The sequence below is a fragment of the Rhipicephalus sanguineus genome, chromosome 6 (assembly GCF_013339695.2).
Source record: "Rhipicephalus sanguineus isolate Rsan-2018 chromosome 6, BIME_Rsan_1.4, whole genome shotgun sequence".
Classification (NCBI taxonomy): Eukaryota; Metazoa; Arthropoda; class Arachnida; order Ixodida; family Ixodidae; genus Rhipicephalus; species Rhipicephalus sanguineus.
This window is the reverse complement of record NC_051181.1, coordinates 153,166,699-153,190,145: the sequence shown is the minus strand read 5'-3', so window position 1 is coordinate 153,190,145 and position 23,447 is coordinate 153,166,699. Positions and strand designations below refer to the sequence as shown.

The 23,447-nt window shown below is 45.1% G+C and overlaps 3 protein-coding genes across 3 annotated transcripts in view; all 3 read left to right on the top strand.

The window, feature by feature from the left end:
• LOC119396821 (glutathione S-transferase omega-1) overlaps positions 1 to 20,585 on the top strand; it is a 98,376-nt gene extending 77,791 nt beyond the window's left edge. Inside the window, exon 6 of the transcript XR_007416647.1 lies at positions 20,304 to 20,585. The gene's annotated coding sequence lies outside the window, so the exon portion shown is untranslated. The remainder of the gene's footprint in view (positions 1 to 20,303) is intronic.
• The window catches only part of LOC119396823 (lysozyme c-1), an 82,487-nt gene that overhangs the window by 51,280 nt on the left and 7,760 nt on the right, over positions 1 to 23,447 (top strand). The gene's annotated exons all lie outside the window — the stretch shown is intronic.
• Positions 7,539 to 20,263, top strand: LOC119396819 (glutathione S-transferase omega-1-like). Its single transcript, XM_037664153.2, is given in 5 exon segments — positions 7,539 to 7,622; positions 9,298 to 9,517; positions 11,718 to 11,822; positions 11,825 to 11,846; positions 18,599 to 20,263. Coding segments are annotated over 5 exon segments (648 nt in total). The 5' UTR covers positions 7,539 to 7,560; the 3' UTR covers positions 18,838 to 20,263.

Below are 23,447 nucleotides of genomic sequence, written 5' to 3'. Positions count from 1 at the left end.
ACTCAGCCAGACGCCGTAAACACGATCGAACGCCTGGCAAGGCCTGGATCTTTCTAGAAGGAGAGGGTGACGCATCCGCGAGCGATGCCGTCGCGATTCGAACATACGAGAAAACTCTCGCCCTTTCCCCAGGCTTAGCTGTACTGCACGCAGAAGAAACATCCCGACGCTTCTAGAAACCGGGAAGAAGGGATAAAAGCGTGCAAACGACGAGGCCAGTCAGTCAGTGCAGGCAGTGCAGTGAGAGAAGGGAGTCGGCAAGTCAGTGAGAGCGAAGTCGAGACCGAGTGCGCGAGTCAGTCGGCCCGGTGATGGTGAAGTTATGCGAAGTGTGGCTCCGTTAGCCAAAGAAGACGTGTTTATGATGGTGTGCGGTCAGTCGGTCGTGGATCTGGAAGAATCCGATGACGACGCCGCGTGAGCCGTGACAAGTCACGACGACGGTTGAGCTACGACGATCAACGCTGGAGCTGGCGTGAGTGTTTCCTTGAAGAGAAGCATTCGATTACCGTCCAAGTATTGCGGACTGGATACGCCATTGTATATTCAGGACTTTAACGGTCATTGAATAGTTGTAATGCATGCGATTGCATTGTAGCGTGTGATCTGTTGGTTTAGCTCCCGTTGTGTTAAACACCATCTGAATTATATTGTGAAGCTGTAACTGGTACCAGCCGAGTGTGCATGTGTTTGTATTATTTGTATTGCCTTAACTGAGAATATATTTCGTTTTCGTTTGTGTTATCGACTCTCGGCTCTTACTCGGTCTTTGGGCCACAACCGGCGTTCGCTGGCGCACCAAAGGACCAACTCTAAATTGTCCGCGCTTTCGTGGTGCGTTTTCGGAGGGCCTTGACGCCAGCCCTTAGAATCCGCCCGGCGATTGCCGTCCCCATTAACGGGATTAGGGACAATTATTCTGGCGTCCGCGACACAGGACCTTTTGGTGCAAAAGTGTGTCCAAAGTAGGGAGAAAGAGCCTTGAGACGTTGATAGTGCTTGCGAACGATTTTTGTGTTGCACCGCGTTCTCGCTAACCTGTGTGCAGAGAGTGTTTGGTACTCGAAGTTAGGCAGATATTTTGTGCACGCGGCTAGGTTTTGTTGACGGGCATCATGGATCTCGAGAAATTAGTTGCCCTTGGTGAAAAGATGGGTTTGTCTGGGGCCGAACTACGAAAGTGGGTGAGCCAAAAGGAAAGGAGGCGGTTGAAAGAGGAAGTTGGCGGCTGAGAGGGCCATCAAAGAGAGAGAAGCAGAACTGGAGAGAGAGAGGCTAGCAGCTGAGAGGGAGAGAGAAGAAAGAGAGGCGAAGGAGCGACAGTCGAAAGAAGAAAGAGAGGCGCAAGAGAGACAGATGCAAGCTGAGATGGCTGAGAGAGAAAGACAACGGCAGCACGAATTGGAAATCGAACGGCCTCCGTTTGCAGCAGCGCACAGAGACTCCCGTGCAAGCTAGAGTGGAGAGCAGCGAAAGGGAAGATCATAGCTTCCGTTTGAACCCAAGCAAACTGCTTGTGGCGTTTGACGAGAGGAAAGATGACCTTGATGCATACCTGCACAGGTTTGAGACGATAGCTAGAAGCCAAAATTGGCCGGAGCAGCAATGGGCAACAGCTTTGAGTACTTGTTTGAGTGGCGAAGCGCTCAGTGTGTACGGTAGGCTACACCTACCCGATGCAGCTAATTACACGAAAGTGAAAGCTGCTTTGCTGAAGCGATTTCGATTCACCGTGGAAGGCTTCCGAGTATCGGTTCCGTACGGGAAGGCCAGCTGATGGCGAGACGGCAACGCAGTATGCCGCGCGGCTCAGCCATATATTTTGACAGGTGGATCGAACTTTCAGAGCACGGCGCAGGAGTACGGTGAGCTTAGAGAGCTTTTAATCAGAGAGCATTCTCACCAGTTGCCACCCGAGCCTGTCGCTGTATCTGAAAGAGAGGAGAGCTAAATCGCTTGAGGACATGCTTGAGTTGGCCGATCAATTCTTAGAAGCGCAAGGCGGCACGAATTTGGCAAAGTAAAAAAGGAAGTTCACGAGGAGTCGAAGAGATCGGCACCTGAAGAAACCAAGCGTGCACCAGAGAGTGTCCCGCGATGCTTTCTGTGTAACCGCGTGGGTCATCGCGCTAGTAGTTGTCGAACCAACTTCTCACGCCCCAGTGTGATGAAGTGTTTTAAATGTGGTCAGACTGGGCACAAAGCCGACGCATGTCGAAGTGATGTGAGTAAAGTCCACCAAGCAGCTTGTGCGTATGCCCCGCCAAACGAGGAAACAGAAGCGATCAATGATAATTTGGCCGATGTGAAAAGCGGGAAGAAGATGCATTTCATTGGTGCTGCAATGACAACAGACACAACGAAAGAAATGCCGACAGTTCAGGGGAAAGTTGGTGGAAAGGAAGTCACGGTATTAAGAGATAGTGGGTGCACCACTGTTATCGTACGAAAGAGATTGGTCCGAGAGAGTGACTTCACAGGCAATAACCAACCGGTTTGCCTGCTTGATAGTTCCATTCGAATGCTTCCCGAGGCCAAGATTGAGGTTGAGACCCCTTACTTCAGCGGGAGAGTTTCTGCCCTGTGCATGGATAACCCCCTGTTTGACCTAATCGTGGGAAACATCGACGGAGCTCGAGGGCCATACGATCCTGAACGTTTGGGAGAAGCCCCGAAGATGGAGCCCTCGTCAGTTCAGGAACCGCGACGTAAGAAACCGCGGAAGAGAATCTCAGAAGATGTCACCCGAGCTCATACTGAAGCCGAGGCGTCAGAGAATGGCAACCATGGAGCTCCAACGGTCACTGTACCGCCGGTGACGACACGCAGAGCAGGTGACATTGCAACTGAGCGGCCACCATCATCTGCGGCTCAAAAGATGACGAAGGTGGTCGTTCAAGCAAAACACCACGACGCGCAGAAGTTGGCGAAGCACCGCGAACGTTCTAACGAACGCGACCACGCCTTGCTAGCGTCAAATGTGTCGACGGCAGCAGAGACGCCCCCTCCGGCACCGTCAAATGGAACGGCCCGCAAGAAAAGAAGAGAAACAAAAAGAGAGCGAGCGAGCACCGAAAGAAGGGCGCAAGCGCGAGTCTGTTTGAACAGGACAGGGGTGTTGGAATTGAAGTGTTTTGAGTTTGAATGTGTTGTGTTTATACCCTGCGGGAAGTGTGTATGGCTAGTGAGCCCAAGTGTTACTTGCGTTATTTTATGTGTACAATGCTATTGATATAATTGTATATGCATTATAATTGAAGAGCTTTGTTTTGAGCGTTCGCACTGTTTATATGAAATGTATGATGGCGTCTTGTACATATGTACTTGAGTTTATCTTTGTATGTTGTGACATTGAAATGCCCTGGATTTGCATTAAGAGTTCTATTATGAATGTGACGCGCATTGTGTGTGGACTGAGTTATGGACTCTGTAAGTGGGACATTTTTGGATGTGTATGTGCGCGCTCGTTTGTGTTGTTTGAATATTATGTGATAATATTCTTGAAGTGGGGGGCAGTGTCACAAACGATCGCGTTATAAAGCGCGCGCGAGGCCGCTTTCAAACTGCTACGAGACAGAACGGCGCGAATCGCGCGCCCAAGAAGCGCGAAAGACGAAAAAACAAGCATCAAAAGACGCCGGCGCGCCGCATCCTCCTCACCCACTCGAGCCAGACGCCGTAAAGACGATCGAACGCCTGGCAAGGCCTGGATCTTTCTAGAAGGAGAGGGTGACGCATCCGCGAGCGATGCCGTCGCGATTCGAACATACGAGAAAACTCTCGCCCTTTCCCCAGGCTTAGCTGTACTGCACGCAGAAGAAACATCCCGACGCTTCTAGAAACCGGGGAAGAAGGGATAAAAGCGTGCAAACGACGAGGCCAGTCAGTCAGTGCAGGCAGTGCAGTGAGAGAAGGGAGTCGGCAAGTCAGTGAGAGCGAAGTCGAGACCGGAGTGCGCGAGTCAGTCGGCCCGGTGATGGTGAAGTTATGCGAAGTGTGGCTCCGTTAGCCAAAGAAGACGTGTTTATGATGGTGTGCGGTCAGTCGGTCGTGGATCTGGAAGAATCCGATGACGACGCCGCGTGAGCCGTGACAAGTCACGACGACGGTTGAGCTACGACGATCAACGCTGGAGCTGGCGTGAGTGTTTCCTTGAAGAGAAGCATTCGATTACCGTCCAAGTATTGCGGACTGGATACGCCATTGTATATTCAGGACTTTAACGGTCATTGAATAGTTGTAATGCATGCGATTGCATTTGTAGCGTGTGATCTGTTGGTTTAGCTCCCGTTGTGTTAAACACCATCTGAATTATATTGTGAAGCTGTAACTGGTACCAGCCGAGTGTGCATGTGTTTGTATTATTTGTATTGCCTTAACTGAGAATATATTTCGTTTTCGTTTGTGTTATCGACTCTCGGCTCTTACTCGGTCTTTGGGCCACAACCGGCGTTCGCTGGCGCACCAAAGGACCAACTCTAAATTGTCCGCGCTTTCGTGGTGCGTTTTCGGAGGGCCTTGACGCCAGCCCTTAGAATCCGCCGGCGATTGCCGTCCCCATTAACGGGATTAGGGACAGCCTTGTATGGTAGAGAGAAGGCTGGAGGCTTGCGTGAAGACTGGGAGGCTTAATGTGGCTTCTGTGCTATAGCGTTCCACATTGTTAACTTTCAACAGGAGCTGTTTTTCAAAGTTGTCATAGCTGATTCTTCCACGTTTCCTCGTCAAGAGGTCAGCTGCTATACTGAACGCCTTCTCAATGCATGCGCTGGAGGGCAGGGGCGTAGCCAGAAATTTTTTTCGGGGGGGGGGGGGGGGGGTTCAACCATGCTTCATGTATGTTCGTGCATGCGTTTGTATGTGTGCGTGTATATATACGCAGGCAAAATCGAAAATTTTCGGGGGGGTGGTGGTTGAACCCCCCCTTGGCTACGCCCCTGGCTGGAGGGAAGGGCGGTATTATAATGTAGGAACACTTGCGCACCAGCTCGTAGTTGCGCAGTGTTTCGATGATAGTTAGTGTCCATGTCCTCTATGAAGCGTCACGCTTCGCTGTCGCTGGCGCTCGGGTAAGGCCAAATAACAGGCCAAGGAAAAGGTGAAAAAATAGGCTCTGTAGGGACACCCCCCCCCCCCCCCCATTTGACAGGACGGGGGTCCCTACAGAGCGGTCGCACATTTTTCGGGTCGAGAGCTGTTGTAGAAGACTGGTTACAAGTTGATTTTGAAAAAAAAGAAGTAATTGATTGCCGGTAATCATTTACAAGAAAATGTAGTTGAATCACCCAGAACGTTACAGTTTCGAAAAAGTAATCGATTATATTACAAAATTGCAAGAAAATGCAATTTATTACAAGTAATCGATTACTTGTAACGCGTTGCCTACAACTCTGATTTTATCACTGCGAACTATTTAAGTTCATCACCCCATATAACTTGGGGCTCTCCTCGGCTGATTTGCCAGGTATCCATTCCGTTGTTCCAACCAGCGCCTCCTCTATCTTTTCGAAAAGTAGAAGAGGCGTTGATCTAACTAACCACCGGTTGTCTCTCCTGCGCATTATGTGGCCAGCCCATGTTCATTTCTTTCGCTTATTGTCATCTGGAATATAGTCCCCCCCCCCCTCCCGGTTTTCTCTGATCCATTCTGCTGTGTTCCGATCACCTAATAATGTTCAGTCCATCATTTTCCGTTCCATTGCAGGCTTCGTCCGAACCGCTGTAGTCCGAAGTAAATGCGGCCAGCAGTGGCGTAGCGATGGGTGGAGCGTTCACACCCTCCCCCCTCCCGAAAATTTTCAATTTTGCATGTGTACATTATATACACGCACTCATACAAACGCACACACGAAAATTCATGCATGAAGCATTGTTGGCACACACCCCCCCCCCCCCCCCCCCCCCCGACAAAATTTCTGGGTCACTAAAACATGTGGGACAAGACGTCATGTAGGAATCTGGGGCTTGTGGCTGGTGTTGGCAGGGTGCCAGTGCCACTGCCATCACATGGTGTGGGCGATCTAGACAATATATAATTCTGCGTCAGTCACAGCATGTTCACAGCGGCAGGGTCCTCCTTTACTATTCTTTGAATTTCCCGCTCAATGACTCTTTCTAGTTGATGAACATGTGCTGCCATCTCGTGGGAATCCGTCGTGCCCACTGCGACCTCCAAGATCGGCACGACACCCGTGCCTGCCGGCCTACCGACAACATATGTATGCATGGGCGGGAACAGGCATTGGCACTGTGCTCGCTGCTCTGCCAAGGCTCTGCCGCATTCCGTTACCTGTTATAGATTTTGATCTGGTGTTTCAGGGCCGCATTACCTGGAACGTTACGCAGTTTAATATAACAGCTGTTTACGTCTGGCTGTTCTCGCATTACGCTCAAACTGAAGTGGCTGCACAGCGTATTCACTGCTGCCAGGATGTCTCTGAAAGCTTGTAAATCCGGTAAAGTGTGCCTTTTTTCTCTTGTTTTGTGTGTGCTTGCGGCACTTTCAACTCAAGCGCTAATCTTTTCTAGAGTCGCGTTCAACGGATGTGACGGAAGTTTTGTGTCAGACCGAAATTGTTATACTTACTGGTGCACTTGATCGTACATTCCGCAACACTCGGCCGTTGAAACTTGAACGGGGTTGACAGAAATTTTGTACTGTTGCTTAGAGACGTACCCTTTTCTCTTAAAATCATGTAACACGATTAGCGCTGTCCTACTGGTATCGAAATCTCGCAGAGAGATCGCATTTCATGCTCCGGATCATTTAGTGTAACCGAAGGACTCTGGTGTAACGCTTAATTGGCACAATTGCTTTCATGTTTTTTGGAAAAACGTGCCGAAAAACGTTGTGTCGATCCAATCTATTGGAAATGTTCAATATGTATTGTCGTTCAGGAGCGTAGCGAGAAATTTATTTCTATTTATTTCACGGGGGGGGGGGGGGGGGGGGGGGATCCAACAACTGTTCGTGTGTGTTTGTGTTTCTGCATATGTATACATACTACATGTACATATTTCTAGGCGGGGTGCAGTCCTCTCCCTTCAGGCGACACCACTGTTGTCACACAGGCATTTCCTTTCTGGCTAGCCTCACATGCCATCGAAGGGTCCATACACTAAAAAATATTATTATTATTATTATTATGACATGATGCATAAGCATAAATTCCGTTGGGGGGGGGGGGGGGGGGGGGGAGGGTAAAGGTGTGTCACAGTACTAACTGTATGCCTTCCTAAATTTAAATGGTCCAGCAAGCTTTCTGCAAAATATCACCAATAACAGAGCAGCAGTAAGTGCAAGATAGTTTTCCTAAGATATTGGATAAAGTCATTCAAAATGTACGCCCTTGCACAATTAACGGGTTTATGTTGACATTAACGATGCATATCCCGAAAAATGAGAAAATTTTGCGTCAGTTGTTTCATGGTGAAGCAGCTGGCTACTCAGTGAATGTTCTGCTGCATTGTTTTAAACGATGTGTCACTGATCATTTAAAAAAACCACTGTGCAGGCATGCCATGCCCACCTTCTGGCACCTGGGAAGCTCCGCATTCTACATGATGCGCTTCTGCCCTTTTTGTCAAAGGGCTCTCCTCATGCTCCATGCAAAAAATATTGAGTGGAGGTATCAGTTACACGCTTGTCGTTGCAAAATGCAAGTCATGAAAGGGGCTGTTGTTAGCATCAGCACTACAAGTAGTGATCTAGGAAACTTGTTAGCTTATGTTGTGAAAACGGCTGAATCGATTAACAACGCACTGAGACAAGCACTGCCTGTAGTTGCTAACCACATGTTCATTGCACTAAAACACAGCTGGATGCCCCAGAAAGAGCAATACGCATTACCCTGTATGTTCTTCATAAAGCTGAAAGGGCCCCTAAACCACCCAGAGGTCGAAATTTAGTGTTGGTGCTGCAGTTGTGCACAAGTCTTCAACAGTCACGTAGCTGTGAGAATTTTAACAGCAAAGCTGTTTAGCAAATTGTTCCTTGTGAGTCGATTGCAGAAGACTATCATAATCTTAACGGGTACGTGCCACTTTGTGGCTACCTGAGAATGAGTACAGAGAGAGGGAGAAAGAAAGAGAGAAACAGAGAGATGAAAAGAAAGATATAAAGAAAGAGAAGAATTCTTGCCAAAAAAAGATTCTTCATGAGGCAGGATACGGATCCGCGTACCCTCGATCCGAAGGCGAGTGTCCTTATCACTCGGCTATCCAGGCACGCTAGCAGAGCATAGCATAGCCTTGTATAGTGTAGTGTAGCTAGGGGGCGGGAGAGGGAAGTGAGCAATAGGAGGAGAGATGTGATGGTGAGGAGGAGGGAAAGGAAGAGGGGAGAGAGTAAAGCATAGCACAGAGAGAATGAGAAACAGAGACATACAAAGAAAGAAAAAGAGAGTCAATGAGAGCATCAACGAAAGAGAGATAAAGAAGTAGAGAGACAAAAAAAGTTAGAGAGAAAGAGGAAGCAAGCATTGCGTCGTCTAGCGACCAGATGCCGCACCACCTGGCCAAACCGTGCATGCGCAGTCATTAAGCCACTCCCACTGATGGAGACATTGCGCACAACTTCCGTTCTACAGTGCATAGCCTGGCTCTCTACTCCAGTGGAGGAAGCCACGCATCTCGAAGCTAGACGTGCCGGTCGATGGGGAGTACGAGCGGTGATGGGTCTGGGCTTCACTGTGTCAAGCTTTGCACGACTTAGTGCAAACTGCGCGCAATTTTTTTCGAAACAGTGCTGTGAAGCTGTTCTCTGCCGAGCCTTTCATGTCCGGGATCCGTGGTAACGCTTGTGGGTATCATAAACAGCTATGCACCACAGACATTGGGTAAATCACACTAGTCACCACTGGTCCACTGAAAATGAAGGCAACAGTTAGCCCAACAAACGGGCACGTGCCACAAAAATCTGTGCGGCCTATCAGAAAACTATCATCATCATCAATGTGTATGTACCACAGAAATTGGGTAAATCCCACTACACACAACTTCCACTAAAAAGGAAGACGGCAACAGTTAGCCCAAGAAATGGCGTGCATGTTACCACAGTCACACCGCTGCCACGTGATATCTGAAATACTTGCAAAACATAGAAATGAGTTAGCCTGATGAAGGGAATACCACCAGCTTTGCTGTTTCATCGGTGTCCTCGAAGCCGAGCATGTTGAAATTTTTTCTTAAGTGTGCCCTTAAATTGCAGTTTAGCTGTGAAATAAGTGCCAGTTAGCACTAGAGCATACTTCACGAAAAGCATGCGGTCTCTGTACTAAAATTTTGTCTTGTTTTAAGCCATGAAGTTGTCAATATCAACCTCAAGGACAAGCCCGAATGGCATTTCAAGTTGAATCCGGCTGGCAAGGTCCCGATACTCCAACAGGATGACAAGCTGGTCTGCGAATCGTTGGTTGTGTCCGAGTATTTGGACGATGCGTATGGAAAGGAGAAGCTTCTGCCAACTGACCCTTACCTCAAAGCGAGGCAGAAGATGTTTATTGAAGTTGGCTCTGCGGTAAGTACCTCTGGAAAAATGGACGAAAAGGGAACTGGTTCTTTGTTCTTGACATGTCGTTTTCAGGGATTTTTTTTTTTTTTTTGAGCGATATGGCATCCAGTAGGGAACTTTATCGAAGGGGTGTGTGTTCTGGCCAGTAAATGAACCATTGCAATGTCTGATGAACCCTTGCAATAACCAGAGAATTCATGACATTCAACACATCCTCTGGTCTGAAACTATTCCAAATAGTGAAGCCTTTGAGCAGTCCTTTATAATCTTGCAGCAGTCAAGCATTCGCTAAAAGTGATGACCCAAAAAATGGTCGACTTAGAGTATGAAATCAATTATATCAGGGAAGGAGCAAGGCATTTCTATTTAATCTTTTTTGTTTCCAATAGTATGCCACAGCATCAACTTAATTCTATTTTTTTTTTCTCTTCCTGTGGACGTGGCAGGAGTTGTGGAACCATTTGTTTGCACATGTGAGCATTGAAGACTTCCATTATCCATAATGAAGGGAAGGGTGTCTGTTTGAACATACATTTTTCGCTGATCGTTTGTTTTAGCAAGGCTGATGTCAGCAAGGAGGGTGCTTCTATTGTTTGCAACAATGTCAATCAGTCAAATGCAGCACATTTCTGGTGACACTAGTCTCGTCATTTTTCTTATTTCTCAACTTTTCTTTTTCAAGTAAATATAGTTAAATGTCCTTATTTATTTATTTATTTATTTATTTATTTATTTATTCACCCTCACCAGGAGAGTATTACATGGAGGGGGAGAGGGGGTGAGAATGCAGTCATATTAGTAAACACAATACATATTAAGAACAACAGCAATGGATCATGTGACAATAAAAATAAAAACAGTAACTCACGCATAAGCCATAACACAAAAGAAAATATAAACAAAAGAACAATCGACAAAGTATAATTACACATTTCCATCGCAGCAAGGTATGTCAGTTTCAGTTGCAGTGTCTGATCGCTAAGTATTCCACTGAAATTAGCATAAGTCAGGGATGCACTTGACCCACGAGCAAAAATATTTTTTTATTCCGAGGAATTCAGGATTTCTTTGTAGCTTCATGCTACTAACAAGTTAATGACAATTTCCCCATTTAAAAAATAATCAGTATAATATTTCCAACTGGCTGTTGTTCTCCCTGCAATGGTCTGTGAAAAAAAAAGGTACAGCACTGACCATTTAGTGCACCTCTAAAAGGGGTATCATATTTCTCCACCACAAGACATATGATGCAGCAACTGACACTTTTTTCATTCACATCCGGGAGACGATGCATGAATCTTTATTTAGCCGACATTTCTCTTCTGCTTGCTTTATAATGGCAGGCCTCCTTCAATTCAGAAAGCTACGCTACTCATGAGAAGTACTACAGTAAAGGCTTGTTAGTTTGAACTTGAAGGGGACTATAAAATTGTTCGAATTAAGTAGAGTACGAATTAGCGGGAAGGCGCTAGAATGAACGGAAATCGCACCACACTGCGCAGGCAGAACCCAAAGAAGCTACCTCTGGACTCATTATAGCGATTTAGGTGCTACTACACGTTTGTGGCAGGAGATTTCGTAAATTAAGTTCATGGAGCTATAACAGCGAACAGAATTAATTGATCAGTCAGTGATACGCCAGAAACAAGCACTGGCATGCATTCATGTGAGTTGTGAGCCTTAATGTCAATAGTTATGCTCCAAAACACGTTTATTTACATGGTAGAGTTAACGCAATCAATAGTTCACTTGTTGGCGTTTCTTCTGTCGCGACTCCTTCAGCGTTGTTTGCAGCTTGCCCAAGAGCTCCAGTGTGTCCGAATTCTCGTCTGCTGAGAAATGCTGCTGTTTTGTTGTATTCAATCTCTAGTAAATTTGGTTTGGTTTGGTTTTGCAATGCATTGTGATCATTCTGGGCCAACACTCTGGGAACCAGGCGCTCCAGCGCGAATAACCGTTGTGGATACCGACACGTTTGAACTATTGGGAGTTTTCCTCCATAGAAATACACAGGGCTGGGCCGGGATCAGGGCATCAATTCGAACTAACCTAGTTCCAATTAACGAGCTTTTGTTGTACTAATATATTTAAAGTTGTGGAAGCTAAAAGTAATCATGATGATAGTGTTTGGGATACTGCTTTGGTTCTGACGTCTGTGCTTTGTCACTTGATCTTCTTCTGTTCTTATTTTGAACCTTACTGACAGGCTTTGATGCCAGTGCTGAGATACACTACAACAAGGACAACAGAGTCGAGTCTGTGGAAAGAGTTCAAGGAGAAGGTGCAAGCTTACGAAGAGGAACTGTCCTGCAAAAAAAGACTCTCTACATTTCTGGTGAGTAAGTGCATCGTGTACCTCCTAAAAGGGCCCCTCAGCAGGTCTGGACTTACAAGCGAAGTGCTTACACTGCGCACCACGATCGTGTCTGCGAAGAGTTATTCGCTAAGCCCATGGAAAGGGCTGAATTTCAAACTCATTATCATTTGTACTTCTTGTGGGCGCCACGCTCCAATTGGGATTGACATATCCAACACGGGGTATGTTTATGCAGGTGTCGGTGCTGCGCTGTGCAACATAAACTCCAGAAAAAGAAAAAAGGCACATCGCGCACACGCATCGTGATGTGTGCATGATATGCTGATGCATATGCCTCATGTGAGCGTCCAGTTCTGATATGCAAGAATACAGCGAAGGGATTCGGCTCGCGGAAGGCTAGACCAGGGCAAGTGACAAGGGTGTGAAGCTTGTCTCCTCACATCATGGTTTTGCACCACTTTGAAATATTATCTCTCGTTGTAATGAACCAATTTGAAAAATTCTTGCAGTAGAATGCCTCTATTGGGCACATAGCAACTTCCAGTGCCTAACTAAAGTCTGCTATGTGGCCTGGTAAGGGGCCCTCTAAAGGAGCCCTGCAACACTTTTCATGGTAAACTACCAGATGGCTTAATTAAAGGAGTTTATTGCCTCACGAATTGACCGCCACAAAAATTTTTAGAATCCGTCAAGCACGAGCGGAGTTAGAGAATTTGTTGCATGCAGTAATTGCTTTCTCACTTCTCTCGTCCCGATGAGCGCGCTGGAAGCTAAGCAGGAAAGGATAGTTTAGGGGGAAAGAAGTTACATCATGCGAGTCATGACCTTGAGAACTTTTTCTTTTTTCCCTTCAAACGTGCGGCTTGCTTTCAGTGTGATCGCGAGCACGCGCGCAGGCACGTAGCGGCCTCTTGCGGCAGCCCTGTAACTATGCATCTCATGATGGTCAAATCAGCCAATGCTGTGAAATTTGGGTATATGGCATCTTTTGTAAAAAGAAGACAGAACGATTTCTTGCCTTACTTTTCAGAATTAGTCGTTAATTCCAGGCCACGTACTGCACTATGTCTGGCTCGCGTGTTCTCAGGAGCCACGGCTACTGATCTGCAGCTTTTTTTCTGACCATGCTGGAAAAAGTGTGGCAGGGCCCTTTTATAAGCACTTCTGATGTACTCTGGCTTCATCTGTATTAATTTAACATTACAAATGAATACAAGTACATAGCTCTGGAAAAACCATCACAATGAACTACTGTAGCCATAGGGCGTTTCCTTCAAACCTGCAGGTATACTATAAGGGAGATAGCATGTATTAACAGCATCTCGAAGAACCGCCTTGGCACAGAATACCTTGCAAGACATTTTTGTGTTTTCCATGCGTCTAACCAACTAAAGACCAAAAAATGTGGGTTCACTCTTATGTCAAGAGCTGATTGCACTGTGTGATTGCACTGTAACATTGTACAGATTATATCATCGAGCATTTGTCTTTTGTGTACTGCCATTTTCAATTTGGTTGATAGTCTTAATGTGCGAATTGCCAACATGACATTGTGGGCATTTACACACAATCCTCAAGTGGTCATTACTCGTCATTCTTGGCACAGTCACCAAACCTGTTCCCAGTAACGTCGCTGCTCAACTTTTTTATGACTCCCCATCTCTACCATTCCACCAATTTGCGACTCTATGTCTGATAAAGTAACATTCACTCCCTGGAATTGCTCAGTCAATTGAGGAGAAACCATTTTCTTTCACAGTGCTGTAATTCAATTCTATGGCGTTGCCATACGACAGGGCTTGATAATACAAAAGATTCAATGTCAGACCACTGATAAGAGATGCTGACACCCTGTCTTCTATTGATTGATTGCATGACACGTTTCTTCCTTTCCCCATAATGGCACCATACTGTTGGGTGAGGAGGTGCAGCATGCAGCTTGTCTTTTAAATGAAGAAATTATGTACATTCATTTGTCCCAAAGCTTCCGAAGAATAACCTCTCCTCGATCTGTCTTTCCTAGAACTTTGCAACACTCTATATCTTTACAGACATGGAAAGTTACACCATACAGTGTACTTTCCAAGCCTTGATGATTCTTAAAAAACTTTAAAATCTGTCCTTAGAACTCCGCGACCTCAATACCTCTGTGTACATGGGGCAGCATTGATGTCAGCGTACGGTCATTATTACACAGTTCAGACTGTGACGACTCGTTCATGCAGAGAACCACTTTTAAGTGGGACACATGTGGTAGAAAGTCACCATGCTGGTGGAGATAGCTGCCAGTCCACATAATTGCCTTTGCTGATGTGGTGAACTGTAACAGAAGCCAAGTACTTTGGTAGATTGCCTTGATTGGTGCGAGATCATCAAGGCCCTCAATATAATTAAAATGCACCACATACACATACACTCGTCCTGCTTGCCTAGTTTTTTAGACTAACAAAGAGCTGAGCTAGTTGGTAGGTATTCATGTTAAAGAGACAGGGCATGCAAACACGGACACAAGAGAGAAGTCAAGGCAACACAAATGCTGTGGTGTTTGTGGCATCTTGACTTCTCTTTTTGTTGTACGTGTTTGCACGTCCTGTTTCTTTACCATGAATTGCCTATGCCTAGTTCAGTACTGAAGCTGCCATGTCTACTCTTGTACTTCTTTTCTTTGCTGAGTTGCCCCTAGCAACCTAATTTTCCAACCTTCTTATTGATTCTCTGCATCTTCATTAGTTTTTCTTGTCATTCATGGAAGTCGTTGGCTGCTCACGAAGTCCGAGTAACCCAGCAAGCATTCCCGAATTACGTTTATTTAAACAATTTTCTGTCATGACACTAGCATGATCGTCTGCAGCACAGGGCATGGATAGTCTGAAGTGTTGCATGGATGTATATTAAGTTTTTCTTTAAACATAGGGAAATAGTAGATACTAATAGACTTCAGATCATTCATGCTTCATCCACGTGTTTGTTTGCTGGTACAAATGCCATTCATTGGCAAAATTATGAATTCAGCCAGTGCTTCCACAGTAAACTTCAAATCATTGCTGACTCTACTCTGGCATAGGATGACATCTTTTCCGTAGCTAAACCTTTTAAACCTTTTCTATCTTGTTAACTCTTGCTGGCAACAACAAAAGTTGGCAACAAACTGCATGATAGTGTGCATGTTTAGTTTACACACATGGGCCCAGCAAATCAGTATGCCAATAGTAGTGGTGTGCAAAGGCCACAAAAAACGCCAGGCCTGCACGGAAATTGCAGCACAGTCACTGCGAAAGCTCGAACAGCGGCATTTCTAGAGCCCGTTATAAACTCTCTTGTGGCTACTAATACAAGTACACTAGCGATGTAACCACTACGCCACAAATCATAATTTTTGTGAAGTTGGGAAGCACCCACCATGACATTACTCGTAATTCTGCAGAGAAGCGAGGTACCATCTGTAAGGCATTATGTGCAGTTGCTTGATGCGACGGCTGATGACGATGAAGAATTATGACTGAGCCTTTTGTAATGGGTTGGAAGCTTGAAAGGACCCACTAGTTAGTTAATTCGCATTGTGTAACGCCCGGTCGTTATTTCACTCTCCCACCACGCTTTATAACATACGCTAACGTGAGAAAGAGATAGAGAGAGGGAATTAACTTTATTGAGACTCTGACGAAATGAATCATGGGAGCCTTACGGGCTTCTTTGCCAACAATAGAAGTGCACTTGCGAGGATACCACTATGCTATAAATCATCATAATTTTTGTGAAGTAGGGAAGCAGCCACTATGCAATTTTTCGTCATTCTGCGGAGAACCGTGGTACCTGCTAAACACCTGTAAGGCTATGTGCACTTTGTTGATGCTGTGGCTGATGACGATGAAGAATTATGGCAGAGCCTTTTGTAATGGATTGGAAGCATTCAACAACACACTCGTTGCGCAATTCGCATTGTGTGACGCCTGGTTATAGAATTCGCGTTGTGTGATGCTTGGTTGTTATTTTACTCTTCTACCACGCTACATTACATATGTTAATGTGGTTCCTTCCTAACATGAAGCCTGTATAGGGTCTTTTTACAAAGCAGTTTCAAGCACCGGCATGGCTCTGAGGTAGAATACTGGGCTCCCACGCAGAGGGCCTAGGTTCGAACCTCGTTCCATCCTGAAAATTTTTTCTTATTTCGTTTTTTTTTTTTTTAATTTCGAGTGATAGTGGTTATGGACACTGGTGGTGACGGCGGCGGCAGACAACTACGGCGCCAAAAACAGCCCTTGTTGTGATCTCATAACAGCTTTCGCTGTAAAACAAATTAATCCACTGTGGTTTGGGTATATCAGGACCACTATCATGTCAACTGCATTGTCCTGTGTTAAAGGCCCGGTTATATACTATGGTGTTTCGTTAAAGTGCAGTGGCCATGGCTACTTGAATCACTTCAGCTGTTTTTTGTGGTGTTGAAGAATGCTATAACCATGAGTCTCAAATCCAATTTTTTATTAGGTAAGCTTCTAGCCAGAGATACAAGAGCTATTCAAAGCGCAATATCAATAAGCAGAGTAGCTTCTGGCATTATTGCTGGTGCTTGCATACCTTCCCAAACATTCTGTGCTCACACATTGAAACCTAATAAATGGCTGACATGCCAGCTGGTGGTCTGTACACCACAGGAGAGTGCTGAGTTATTGATGGTGATGTAAATGCAGCCACAATGCACTATTTTAGCACCACATTTTCATTTAGGTTACAATGTATCAACACAAGAATTGCTAGCCACTATGCAGTCAGGTTATTGCGTTTAAATTTCCATGCGTCTTATGGAATCACTACTGTTGTGCACTCAGTCTAATGGACAAAATAGAGAGTGATCAGTCAGAGTTACCGAATGAATGCTGTGCGAAAGGAAGCACAGAAAAGTAGGGAATGTGATGAAATAAAGAAAATCGCAGGCGTAAGATGTGGTCGGCTATTGCAAGACAGGGATAAATTCAGATTGGTTGGAGAGACTTACGCCATGTTGTAATAGATATAATTAGACTGGTGATGATAGGTGTACCAAAGAGCCATCTAGAATTCAGGTCAACTCCTTTCACAAAATCGGTATATTACTGCAGGTGTTCACAGAACACAGATATATTTGTGCCGTACGCATTGGGTGATCTCATTGCTGTGTTTGTTGGCAGGTCCTCAGAAAAATTCATGAAATGATGTATAGATGCGTGGGCCCCTTTAAATTTTGGAAATTAAGTGAGTAAGAGGGGCAGTTCTAGTGATTTTGACCTAGCTGTGTCTATAAGCAAGCTAAAGTTATGTCAAATAGGATTTTGCCCATCGAGGTTGTTTCAGTGGCTATGTTCTGTTGCTGAGTGTTATTTTGAGGGTTTAATTTCTTGTTGTGCCAGCCACATTCTAATGTGGTCAGGACTCAAAAATACTTTTGTTTCATGCTTTTAATGCAAGTTAAGTAACCCAGAATGGCCAAATTGTTCCTCATACCTCCTAAGTCGCTTCGGTATGTAGGACCCTGTGATTTAGTGTGCAGAACATTCTAAGTTTGTTTCACAGGAGAATGAGAAGGGGTCTGAATACTTTATAATCTCCTCCACAGTGTTGACTTGCGATACACAGTTTGCTTGTCATCCCAAGTACACTTGACTTGCATATTGAATGCATGGAGGACAAAGTACCACTTGGCATCCCACCTTGTTAAATGTGTCCTGGCTGTCATTCTGGAAATGTGTAAAGATTGTTTTTTCAGGGCAAAAGTCATTCCTTCTCTTTTCTTATCTGTGGCCGCTGCTATAGAAATGGTTGTGGTTTAATGGGCCAACATTGCAACAGTGCATCTTTGCTGTGATGGTATAGCCTAGCTGCAGGAGATTGTGTGGACAACTGATTGCATAGCTCGTCATTCAATAGCTACGGCTTCATCTGTGCGAAGCAGACAGGTTGCTCACTGTTATGTAATTGTGGATTGGCCAAACATAGCCAGTCTTTTCTAGAGTCTAGAACAGGTGTCTCAAACTGACCTCAGCTAGTGGGCCGCAGTCACGAAATTTAGTCCGCAAGGGCCAAGACAGTGAAGAAGGTAAAAGTGGAGGGGTGAACAAAATGTCACCTAACGCTGCCATTTGAAAGAGCGCATTTCTTCTATTTCATATATGGATCATTTCTGAAGGAGATTTGGCGCAGGATTCGAGAAACATATTGTTATGGTGCGTCATGCCTTCGTCACACTATCAGTACTTATTTCGAGAATTTACTCAAATCTGGATGCCGGCTCTGAAATATAGAGATTTTGTTCCACGGTTATGTATCAACATATGGTGACTCCTCGCAAACAGAATGTGCTTGAGACTAGTGCCATCTCCACAGCTTACCCGAACCAAGTGTTATTAATCGCAATAGGCGAGTAAATAATGCGGGTACCATTTAGTGAAGTTACAAACATTTTATTCCTTGTGAAGCCACGGGCTGCTAGTGAAATGTCTGCAGGCCGCATGCACCCCTTATGAAGACTGACAAACTACTATGGCACACTTGAAAGAATCTTCAAGGTGATGACTTTGAATGCGTTACATAAGCGCAATTATTTCGTGAGTGCTATGTGCATAAGCAGTTAAGCAATCATTCATAAGTAACTTTGTGAACTGCTTTGGAATTACATGAACTCTGGATAGCGTCATTGCTTATTTTTTGTTATGAGTCATCGGGAGGATAGCCCGTCGGAAGCTCAAGGATTCATTAATTTTGGGCCTCGTTTGCTGTCACTTCTCCTTCAGGTGACAAGCCTGGTTTTGCAGACTACATGGTGTGGCCCTTCTTTCCTCGGATGCAAGCCTTTGCAACCATCTTTCCCGAGTTAAAGCCTCCGACTGCTGAAGAGTTCCCTCACCTTCACAAGTGGATTCAAGCTATGAAGAAAGACAAAGCAGTTACAACTACTCTTAATGAGCAATACCTGCTGCAGCACACCAAGAGTGTGCTTGACAACAATGTGGATTATGATGTGGGCCTGTGATTACGCATGTAACCGAGTATGGTTATGTGAGCAGTACAGGGCACCATCTCGCCAGAAAAAGGCGCTGTTCTTGAAACAAGTTTCGGAGTAACAGGGATTTGTAAAGTTAACGCTATTTATGCTTATATTGTATATATACTTTCAGTTACGGCCAACCTACTCATACTATGCATCTCTGGGATCCTTGCAATGCTTATATCTTTTTTTATATATTTGCGTTTGAATTAATAAAGTGAAGCAGCTATTCCGCATGCTCCTCTTGCACAGCATACATCCCTGTGTTTACCAAAAACCATCAGCTGCAGTTATGTTGAGAGCCTGTTCAGCTACACTATTTGCATAGCACCCCTGACGTGTCAAATTTGTAGTTTCTTACCACTGATGCTTCACTCAAGTTTCTGTTCTTGGAAGAATGAGTATTTTGAAGCAGCAATATCATGTTGACCTGCTTTAGGCAACTACGTAGTGCAGAACTAAACATTTTGCATGAATAATCATATTGTTCTTGTTTGATTAGTTGTAATGGGTGTAATATTTATTCCACGTTGAACAGGGCTTGGTTAACAGCCTTTTTGCAGTTTTGGTGCATCATTTTCCTGTCAAGTGTGGCAAGTTGGGAGGGTTGGTAACGTTGCATTGAAATGGACATAACAGGAGCCCTTCTCTTTTCTTAGTCCACCTTTTTTTTTTTTGTGCTGCCTAACATTATTGCATGATGTTGGTCTGCTTACGTGTTTTGCTGGCATTGATCGTTGGGAACTTCTGTATTGTGATAGCGGGTACACGATCTATGTACTTGACCATTTGCACTGGCAGGGGCTTGTATTTTATTGTTATAGTACTGTGATAGCTCCTACTGGAGTGTTGAAGGAGTGTACCTAGAATCCCTGCTGCGGCAGCCGCATTTTCGATGGAGGCGAAAATGCTTGAGGCCTGTGTACTTAGATTTAGGTGCACGTTAAAGAACACCAGATGGTCAAAATTTCCGGAGCCCTCCACTACAGCGTCTCTCATAATCAAACCGTGGTTGTGGTATGTTAAACCCCACCAATTATTAGAAGGAGTGCACCTACAGCTTTGTTGCTTTGACCATATTTGTTCCTCAGAGAAATGTTGATGCAATTTCCGACATGTGAAGTATGGAATCGAACACTGAGCAGAGGTACACATGGGAACATGTGTTGTTGCTACTGAATGGCTTTTAGTTTCTGGAGCTTTTAAAATATTCTTGGACAGTTCAGAAGTAGATAAATGAAAGCAGAAAAAGTCGATGATATGGTATGTGCACCCAGGTGTGGTTGTGCATTTCCAGCCATAGTTGCTTGGAAAGTCAAGAGTTGTAAAACATATTTGCTGCTTATGTCAGGCCCTTTCAGTGAGGCCACTTAAGAAGCTGTGATTGCCACCGCTTTTGCATTCTTGTTACCGCACATGACATGTGAGACACATACTTTGGGAAATTTAAGGTGAAAGTGCTTTAAAGTACACAATCTGTTTTGCTTGTTAAGAGGTTCAACATTGTGTTCCATGATTGCTAATGACATCGTTGCTATTCTAAAAACAAAAAAAAAGTTTAAAAGGTTAAAATTTGTATTCATGTAATCTAGCTTGAGCTATCTTCTCCCAAAAGTGTCATTTTTGTCACGCGCTGCTGTCTTCCAAAAATTGTCGTGCGCTGAAGGGCAAGGTACTTAGCAATATTTTGACGTATTACAGTATGTCTTCTGAAGTTATATTCTCTTTCACTGCATAGGATGTCCACATCATTAAAGTGTTTCTTGCAGATTAGACTCTTTAATCACTTGGTTTTCTTCAGACCACGTCAGAAATCTTGAGACTGCAGGCATTCAAGTGAGGCTTTTTTGTTAACATTGTTTACCAGATATGGCTTGTGTAAAGGCCCGAACACACATACGCGTTGCAGCGCGTCAACGCGTGACTTTTTGACGCGCTGCAACGCGTACGTGTGTTCGGGCCTTAAATTTCAACACCCCCCCCCCCTCCCCCAACCATCCCCGCTCACCCCACTGACCAACCAAAATTGCTTGTGAAAGTTCCATCCCCTCTACCGCTCAAAAAGAAAAAAAAAAAAACCTAGGACACCTTACTCTTTGAACTTTTTAAAGTTGTAAATGCGAAAGCATTAAAAGGACGCAAGTAGAAAAAAAATACAGGTGGTGACACCACCTAGAAGTTTCCATACCAGCTCGCAGTGACGTCATAGATTTTAACGGCGCCTGTGCGGGCCTACTTAATAGCAGAGTCCTTCAATACTTTTGTAATAGTTAATCGGTAAAAATGAATGACCACGTGTTCTGAGAGACCCAAAGAGGAATTTTCAGAGTTGCGTTGAACCAATGCGGCCAAAATTCCCAAAAGGATTCTAAAATTCCTGACGTTACTCTGACATTCACGTGCTAAAGTTTCGGCGCGAAGTTCAAGAATGAAACTTTTAGCTTAATTTCGTCTTCTGATGATTATCCTATGATGACGACAGAGTTCTGAAAGAATAGTTTATCTGTCTAAGCTGATCTAATGTTTCACTTTAGCGTCCCTTTAATGTACAACTGAATGCACGAGCAAGCAGCCAACTGTAGCCTGCGCTGCCTACGCCGAATGCCACCGACGTACGTCCTGCGTGACGCAAGAGAAAAAGGTGAGGAAAACACGCTATTTCCGAATCCCTAGATTGGAGCACGGATCAGTGTCTGTTCGGGAAAGGGGCAGAAAATATAGTAAGAGCGGATGAAAAGCTCTCAAGTTCTATTATGCACACACCTAAGACGACTGGAAGGCGAAAGCCATCTTTTTCTTCTCAGTCAATGTATTGTTCCCGCGCCGCCACCCTCCGAAAGCTTTCGTACCTAATTTGGTTTTGCATTGCCTCCAGGATCGAGTGCACCTCGCTTGGTTTTGCACTGCCTCTGTGATGGGCCCACCGTTGACCAAGCTAAGATGCATGTGACATCACGAACTCTGGCGATCTGTGACGTCATGATGACGTCATATGGTGATCTCATCGCGTGATGATTTTTTGCATTACTTGTGTGGACGCCGATAAATTTTCGTGTTTGATGAGGCATCTAAGCCTTTCGCCTTAATAAAAGTAGGCAGCAGCGGCGGCAGGTTCGCAGCTTGTTGCTAAGCCCAGTGGGAGCGGGGAGAAATACGGACCGCGCGCAATCGCCTCCCAATGCGCAATCTTGTACACGTTGTGTGACAGAACGTTCAACCGCGCCAAAAGGAAGTGGTCGAGGCTCGTCTGACGGCCAGACGTCAGAACAGCACCGGAAAATGCAGCGCTGTCAGTCATTTTGTCGTCTGCTATGCCAAAAACAGGCACGGAACGGGCGGAAACGCCGTTCTTTCCGTTATGGATTCGATCGAAATGTAAGCGCTCTGACTGTAGAAGCGAATTGACCTGCTTTGCGTCTGGCTTAATCAAATTCCCGTGCCAACAGTTTGCGAAAATGGCCACCAGCAGCACCACCAAATGTTTCGTGTAGATCTAGTTACTGTATATGCTACATTTAGCCTAGCATATACAAAGCTCTCGTTTCGTAAAAGTGCGACGCATGTAACTCCGCCCAATCAATACATTAACAGAAATGAATTGTTAAAGTCTTCGCGCTCTTCAATTTCAAGCTTCGAAAAACAATGCGCCGAAATACTGATATTCAGTATTTTTTATCATTTTTATCATGCATTTTTTATCATTTTCGACCAATAAGGCAATTGCTTTTTTGTTTATACCTTACCTCCTTGTTCAGAAATGACACCAAAATTTATTTGCTAAGCGAGTGCATGGTGTAAAATGGTGGGTTTTCGCGTCCGAAGCCTGGAGACGCAACCACGACATTATATTTGTGACTATGCGCTGCTATATTGCGCAGATCCACCTGAAAACACAACAGCATTAATTTCGATTTATGGGCTGCAGTAAGGTGCACAGTAACTTCTAAAGACTCCTTGCAGTGCCGTTCCTGTGGCCTAGTTGGGAAAGCACTCTGTTCGCAATCGAAGGGTCGGTGGTTCGAATCTCGCTGTTGGTTTCGATCCTAGAAAGGTAAGGCTTTAGAAACCCAAATTTTTATGCTGAAGTTTTTTGATAAAATTGATATCTTGAGCCTTTGTTAATGATACCCGTGCAGCATTGGTGGCGAAACTGTTGGGCGTCCGCTTCCTATGCGAAAGGTGCAGGGTTCGATTCCCAGTGCCGACCGGGTACCTACCGGCTTTGTACAAAGATTACAGGCGGGCTTCGGGGTGGTGCTACGGCAGCACGAACCTTAAGGGCTCCCGAACTGCTGGCATGGGACTACTCGGCCTTGTCCCATGCCGCTAAAGGGGAGCCCTTGCTTTCATATTTTTTTTTAATTCAAATGTAAAAAAAAAAAGAAAGCGAGACCACACTAACGGCCTGGCGGGCCTCTCTATCGTACAGCGAACATATGAAGTGATGGGTGTGTGACATTTGTCACCCACATAACGGTAGGCTGTGTGATTCGAACCACCGCCCTTTCGGGTATGAACAGAACGTTATAAGCACTGAGCTACCGCACAGGCACAGGAGGCGGTGTTTACAAGTTGGTCTGCACATTTTTCCTGCT